Source organism: Eptatretus burgeri, chromosome 13, assembly GCF_056783735.1.
Source record: "Eptatretus burgeri isolate ZD-2024b chromosome 13, Ebu_testis_v1, whole genome shotgun sequence".
NCBI classification, from domain to species: domain Eukaryota; kingdom Metazoa; phylum Chordata; class Myxini; order Myxiniformes; family Myxinidae; genus Eptatretus; species Eptatretus burgeri.
The window spans coordinates 1,627,048-1,635,210 of NC_140973.1; the positions used below are offsets into that span (position 1 = coordinate 1,627,048).

The following is an 8,163-nucleotide window of genomic DNA, read 5'->3' on the forward strand; positions in this document are numbered from 1 at the left end:
GCCTCAGCTCCGTAAAATCTGGTGGTTCACTCAGGTCAACTGGCAGAGATTGCAAGATTCCCCCTCACTTCAGAACTGGTCTTCTGTCACCACCTCCTCTCCTGCCACCCCTTTCACCTCAGTTCAGTGTTTGCTTCCAACATTTAACTACTCATCCCAACTCGTTAACCCCTGGCGCTACCCAATCACTCACAACCAACTGTTCATGACCACTGTCTTTCTCACTTGACTAGGTGGAGAGGTTTCTGGCAACCCTCGACTCCGATTCTACCACAGGCCCGGACAGTTTTGACGCCCAGGTTTCCATACAAATCCTTACACATGTATATAATTATGTACACAAAAACAACACAGAATAAAGAACATAGGAACTGAACACAAACATTTCACTTTTTATAAGCATGTCGGAGTGACGAGGAAGAATAAAATTAAGTGGATTCTTCCATTCCTTCTTTAACCCTTTCCTTCTGTCACCTGTGATCTCTTCCCATTTTATCCCCCTTTTCTCTCTTAGTTATACGATCTTTATAATTCAACTGTTATTATTTATTTTAAATATATATTATTTTATTATTATTATTATTTTTTTTTTACAACTATTTTTACTTGTATCACTTTTAAAAATTGCTTTAGTTTATTGATGTAATGTATTTCTGCTGTTGCTTATTGTCCTTCCCCCCCTATTATTTTCACATTTAATCACTGAACCCTAACCCTCCCGATTAAAATTAGTCATTCTCACCCCATGCTCCCTGATCCCGCTCTGACTCACTTCCACATTACATGAACTTTCGACCCTATCCTGTCTATCTATTTTACTCAGACGAAGGGTTAATACCCAAAACATTAGTTTCTCCTTGCTTTCCATGGCAATGAGCATTCCTTCGTCAACATCCTGTCGATTCCATCCATCCAATGAAGAACCACTCAATGGCCTATTGTTGTGAAAACATTGTAGGATCCCTAATGTCTAATGCAAAAGTGAACAAGAAAAAGAGCAATCAGAGATTGCAGACCCTCGCCAGGACTTCTTTTGTGTGGTGTTTGTGTGCTGGTGTGTTATGTAATTAATAAGACATATAACTAGAACTGCCACTTTATAACTTCTGGCAGTGATGATCGGGTACCAAGACGTCCCGGTTTGATTGGAAACCTGACCCAAAACCATGACGTTTTAAAATTATTATTCAACTGAATTTAGAATGGGATGAAAATAATTTCAATTCATATCAAATGAAACATCAAATAAGTACAGTCCTGCATTGGGGGGTCATCAGAAGGAATCCAAACAAGCAAAAACCAAAGATGAAGTCATCAGGAGGAACCTGAATATAATTCACATTTCAGCTGCTACTTCTCTCCCCTCAAACCCATCCAGACACAGCCAAGTGAGCCTTATTCAATAAAGAAATAAATAAATAATAATAAAAAAGAAAATCATAAAGAACCAAGATCAAAATATTTAAATAATTCTGGCTGCCAGAGCATGCGTGCGATCAAGTTGAAATTTCAAACATGTAGTCCCCATCACTAATAGATCATAATTGTGCAAGTTTCCTGTCGATTGATTAGCGGTTCCAGAGAAAACATTTAATATTTTTCTTCAATCCAATATGGCTGCCAAACCCTGTGACTTATCAATTTTTCCTTAACAAATAGAAATCACATTCATTCCCCATGAGGAGTACTTTCCATGTGCCAAGTTTCAATTTTTTTCCTTGGTGCGGTTTCAGAGATACAGAGATCCAAAGTTTTTATGTTTTTCCAACATGGTTGCCACACCACATGGCCTATGATGTCATAGTTATCAATAAAGCATTCTACTTAAGTAGTCGCTCCAATGGTGAAAATTTCGTCTCGATCCGACAAGTGGTTGCGGAGAAAAACACTAAAGTTCTGTGCGGACAAACAAACAAACGGACCCAAATGCAATACCCTCTCCTTCGGTGAGGGTAATGACGTAACTACTGAGCAATCATCAAGGTCAAACAATCCATTTAATAAAGTGGAAGATTAATGTTTTCATTCAAAAGTAATGTCTCCATTATATCGAAATAAACAGAAAGCAGTCCTTGATATGTGCATACCTCTGGAATTTGCGGTAAGGGGTTGAAGCCACACTGGTTGCACACAACCACATGGCAGTATGTACACGTGTTGTTGTTCGGTTTGCTCACATTGACATTCAACTTGCAATTGCACAAGGCACAAGCCATCGGTTGTACTGCTGTACCATTCCCCTTAACATGCTCTGTTCCACCTTGATGAGAACCTGTTTCTCGGGGTTTACTCGTTCTTCTTGCAAGTGTTTTGTCATCTGTGCCAGTTTGGGATGAAGGCAAATCTCTGCCTTTGTGCCATTCTTCTTGCATTTTCTTCTTGTCTTCTTGCTGAAAGTTTTGCTTTTTGGGTGAAGATTTATCGAAAGAGACTTTTGGAATCTCAGCACTGGCAGAGGTTCCTGGTTGTTTCCTTGGTGAACTGTTTTGACTGGATGGTTGAGAATTTGGCTGGCTTGCAACCGAAATGATGTTCGTGGCTTGGTTGAACAGTGACGCACCAAAACCAAAGAGCTTTCCTGCCACACTCTCTTCTGAGCCTTTTGTTAGTGATCCAGGCTGGGTTGGTCTTGTATCTTTTGCACATGGAATGGCTTGACATTTCCCCTCCACTGGTAGCCTTGCTATCTTGCTCTCTGATACTTTCACCCGTGGCTTCATTTCATGCACTTCGGTTGACCTTACGCCGTGTTGCTGCATGTCATCTGTTCTTTTACCAACATGATTCATTTTGTGATCCGTCACTTTAATAACATTAGCTTGACCTGAGTTTGTTGGCGACGTACCTATTTGCAATTTTGCCGGTTGTCTGCTGCCTGATTCGACGTCTTTAACTACCACACGAGGGCCATTTTGGAGGTTCTGTGGCTTTCCTTCCAACATCATGTTATTTTCCCTTTTAGGTTCCTTCACATCTTCCCTTCGCACTCCTTGCGAAGTACTTTGTGCTTCAACAGCTGGGGGCTTTTTGAGAGGTGTTCGTTTTAATGACGAGGGCATTGTGGACTGGGGTACTGAGGTCGGTGCTTGAGGGGAACTCTTCTGAGCAACTGCAGCTGCTTGCACCGAGTGCGCCATTTCGGTTGGGTGCTCATTCTCTTTGGGGGTGATCTTAGTCTGTGGTGTATCTGTAGGAACCTTTGAAGGAATGGGAGTATGCTGAATCTGACAATTCAAACACAGCCAATCCTTTACCTGCAGGATGAAATGACAACATTGTAAGAAAAAAAAAAAAGATTACTTTGTCACTTCAAATACATGCATCACCATTACAGTCATGTTCATTAAACAACATCTTAAAATGCAGAAACACACACAGGACTTTGATGATGCACAAATGTAAATCTTTCAATAAGCAAAGAGTCCACTTGAATCTCAACTGCTTAAGCCTGGTTTTGGCTTTACAATTAAGGTGGCTGGCTTATGATCTTAGGATTTTGAGTTCAAGCCTCTGTCAGTTGTTGAATTAACACCAGGTGGGGTTGACTCAGCCTGTCATCCTTCCAAGGTTGGCAAAATTAGTACCAGTGTACCGGTTATAGAGGCACACTGCATCAGCGGCACAATCGCACCACCAGGAAATGATGCCACCAGCAGCCACAAGCTTCACATGATAGCTATCTTAAATATAATCTCAATGCATCCTTACAAACGAGCTCTAAAGCTGTTACGTGCTGTCCAAGGTGTTCCCTGGGCAAGGTACATACTGGGTAGTTTTCCCATTTCCTTCCCAGTGGAAAGTACAGGAAAGATATTTGAAAGTTCTCCAGTATTCTGACACACAACGACCGGCTGAAGATAGACCCTCCGAGATTGACTCGATTTGAAAGACACGATGGGATCAACCGTGTCCACCATAAAGTGTTCGCAGGTGGCTAAGCAAGTTTGAAGTCCCACCTGAGTCCTGCCCAATGAGCATTATGGCGACAGCTTATTGTCATATCTTCTTCCATCGACCAGAATCCAACTGAGACTATATTCAGTAGTTCAAAAGAGAGTATGTAAACTCTGAGCTGTCCTATCGGTCTTAACTTTTAATCACACAATTTCAAGACAATCTCTGATTAAGATTTTACTATCGATAATAATAATAGGGTGGGGGAGGGGGGGAGAAGGAGAGGGGTGGGGAAAAAAAGAGAGAAAGGTGAGGGGTGGAGGTGGCGTCATCGCCTTTGAGCAAATCAGACATCTGTGAAGTGTTAATATATATCAAAATATGTTATACTTAAAGACCGAACACACACACACACACACACACACACACACACACACACACACACACACACACACACACACACACACACACACACACACACACACACACACACACACACACACACACACACACACACACACACACACTTTGAGAGCTGTAGCAGAAGCATTTAAAACCCATGCTATCTACCTGGCAAAGTTCTGCCTGTATACACGCATGCTCATACATGCAACGACCTTTGCACCCCACCTGTCAGCTCACTCTGAATCTGATTCGTACATGCGAGTCCCCTCAATAGAGGGGGACGAGTGGGAGACCGGGGATAGGGTTGGAAGAGAGGGGGAGGGAAGAGGAAGAGGGGGAGGGAAGAGGAAGAGGGGGAGGGAAGAGGAAAAGGGGGGGGAAGGGTCAGAGAGAGGGAGAGGGGTGGGAGAGAGGAGGATGGTTGAGAGGGAGAAGGGAGAGGGATTCCGGCAGACGTGACGCCCAGTTTATCATCCATCCGAGAGACGGCACACACATTGATGAATCACCCTGCCAGTGAAACACGGGGATGACAGTTTCAAGCTTGGTCGGGATGCAAATCCAGGCTACACAGAATGAGCATGCATACCTCTCAGATTTCCCACCGTGGTGTGGCGATTCATTATTTCATAATTGAAAAGATTTTTTTCTCATTGTAATCATATAATTTATTTTGCCCTCCTACCTCTGGGACAGAACCACGGTATCGCCATTGACACTTGAAGAACACGTGCCAAGTGCATTCACCAAGCATTCCACAAAACGATTGAAGAAACCTTGAAAAGCGAAACGTTTAATTTTTACTTGTATTTATCTAAGCCGAAGTGACAGGTCGTACAAATGCAAGAACAAAAAGGGGAAACGTCATGGAAAATAAAACTTAACATTTTTCAACGAGCCAGCCACCGCCTGTTGTACCGCATGTATGCAGCATGCGAGTGACCCCTGAACTTTGTTCAAGTCAATTGACATACAGTATTGAGTGGCAGTGCAAATATTGTAGAGCACGTTCCAATTGGCTCAAGCACTCCAACGAAATGGTTAATAAGAAACAGCTTGCATGGCATGCGATTAGCAACCACTGAACCATCATATTAAACGTACACCTCCTGGAGACGCTCAAAATCTCAAATATGTCCAAATTGGACAAATGAACACTTTTCTAGGAGTTGGAATAGAACAGAAGTTTAATTCTGGAGCTTAAAATTTTGTATATCTGCTTAGTTTAAGAGATTCTCGAGGTTATGGCATGTGCGGAAATGAAATAAAGCCAGGAATGCTGACGTCTCCGGGTGTTTATAAGCATTGCAATGAAACCAGCGATTTGTAGTTAAGATGAACATGCATTCGATAATTTGAGTGAGGAAAGTGATGAAACAAAACTTTATCGTTAAGAAATCATTGCGCCCTGTCCCAAGTCAAAGCATCGTTGAGCAGGCCAAAAAACATGGTGGCTTCAGACCCCAGCGAGGTTTACCTAGGATACGCCTGAGAGAGCGGTGACCGAGGATGCGCCTGGGAAAGGATATAATTAAATAAGGCTGATAATGACCTTCAAAAGGGGTGTTTTAATTAACCCAAACACCCAATTTTCAGTCATACACTTCCTTGGAGTTTTCTTAGTGTGCATGCTAAGTTTTCAGCTGCTACATTTTCTGGTTTTGGAGTTATGCAGGAGACACACTAACGCACTAACTGACATTTATTAGAATCGATATGCAGTATATATATAACATCTCTTGATATATCACGGAACATACAGTGCCAGGACACTGATCAATGTCGCTCTCCTCAGCTGGAACCCATGGATCCTCACTGTTTTGGGGCCTGCTCCAGAAAGCTCCTCACAGGCAGCCCCAACGGCGCAGCACATACACCATTAAATGACATCGGCCTACATGATAATCACCAGATATCATTGACCAAATATATATTAATTGACCAAATACACATTACACAGCAGAAGTTTCAAAGATAAAGCTGCCATTTAGGTCACAAGCTGAAGAATATGAGAATGGGAAAGCCAGTTCCAAAAGATGCTTCAAGATTCAAAAGACCCAGTGATCAGTGAACTGGGGCCAAAGATATGAACGGGAACTAAGTGGGATGTTCAGAGGATGGTTGAAGATGCGGAGAGTAAATTGCAAATTGAGGAAATCATCGAGGCAGTTCAGAAAGAGAGGAAGGGATTTGGTTGGAAAAACACAGAAATGATTTCCAAGAGAGGGTGCTGTTGGGAGATGAGAGACGGTTATCTAAGAGATTAAATGTATGGAAGAGGAGAAAAGAACGGTTCAAGCTGTAAGTCGACCTCAGCAAGGAGCATGGACGGTACGTGAGATGGCTGTACAGAGGTATATTAGCTGAGCATCGCTGTGGCATATGAAGTCACAGCGACTAATCTTTGCACTTAAATCAATGTGTGACCAGATGCCAGCAGCGGTGAATCTGGCAAGATGGAAATCGGCTGAATTGGCAGAATGGTGGAAGAGAGGCATTAGATCACATCCTCGGTGGTTGCCCAAAATCTCAGCCAGGTATACTTGGTGACATCATCAGGCTTTGCGAGTGATTGTCAAGGTTACGAAGAGGCTATGCGATGAGGCACACAAATCAGACATTGGAGAGAAGACCATTAACAATTTCATAAAGGAGGCTGGTCTGATCTGAAAATCTGGATGGCAGCACACACAGGAGTGAATCTTCTGGATCTATACAGTGACTTGATCATAGAGAATCCACAGCATCTGAGTCACGTACTTGTTTTGGTTCTGGTGCTCCTGACTCAGTCCATCCACTGCCTCCTGTTAAAAGGGGGTTATCTTGCATTGAACCAGGTTAAAAAAAAACCTCCCATGGAACCAAACTGGTGCATTATACTTCAAATGATCTGATGTAGATCTTGTCAAATGGATGTGAAGTGAATCAATATTCACTGGATAAGGCTGTAGAATATTGGTTTATCTCAGCCAAAGTTACCTGGCATCCAGACCACAATTCGCCAGTCAGGCAACAGAACCCCAACAAGGGTCAGCAGGCTCAGCAGCCACCAACTCGAGTGCTACAGGAGCAGGAGAATGAACTCTCAGATTCAGAGTCACAGCAGGAGGTCCCGGTGGATGAAACTTCAGTGATAAGACATTTATGATGTATGCCTGGTGTTGGTTTAATGGTTCGGGTGGTGGACTTGGGATCCTAGGATCATGAGTTCAAATCCCCCTCGGTTGTTGAATTAATACGAGGTGGCGTTGACTGCCTGTTATCCTTCCGAGGTTGGCAAAATGAGTGCCAACATGCTGGTATCCTGTGTCGGAGTGGCGACCCGTCCAGGATTGTGCCCAAGGGCCAAGGAGACTGCTTAGGCAGCACCAACGCTCTACACAGAGAATGGTCTCAATGGATGGATGGATTTATGATGTACAATTGTCTCATCTGATTCTGATTCAGAGAGACTTTCTGGTCATACCTAATGGAGAAAAGTATTCTTTGTGAAATATGGGAACACTATCATCAAGGCTTTCTACTAATAGCAATTAAATATTGTTGTAGGTTTACTGTATTGACTAATGCTCATCCATTCAGTAATCGTTCATGGTTAATTTTGTAGTCATTGTTCAATGAATCAAGAGAGAGAATTCTGCCATATTGGTGTCCATAGCAAACAGATGTCAACAAAGTCAACTAAATGATCGTCAATAAACTTAAGTTAACAAAATAATCATTGTTAACTTCAGTCAACAAAATAATCATTGTAAACTTAAGTCAACTAAATAATCATTGTTAACTTAGGTCAACTAAATAATCATTATAAACTTAAGTGAGATGATTAGGTGTTCAAGAATTGTTCCTTTGCAGTCGAATGTT

The 8,163-nt window shown here is 42.4% G+C and overlaps 1 protein-coding gene across 2 annotated transcripts in view; it reads right to left on the reverse strand.

The window, feature by feature from the left end:
• LOC147013666 (uncharacterized) overlaps positions 1-8,163 on the reverse strand; it is a 100,899-nt gene that overhangs the window by 29,260 nt on the left and 63,476 nt on the right. For both annotated transcript variants that reach the window (XM_085850779.1, XM_085850778.1), the window contains exon 3: positions 2,088-3,254. In XM_085850779.1, coding sequence (XP_085706905.1) covers positions 2,088-3,254 — 1,167 coding nt within the window. The remainder of the gene's footprint in view (positions 1-2,087; positions 3,255-8,163) is intronic.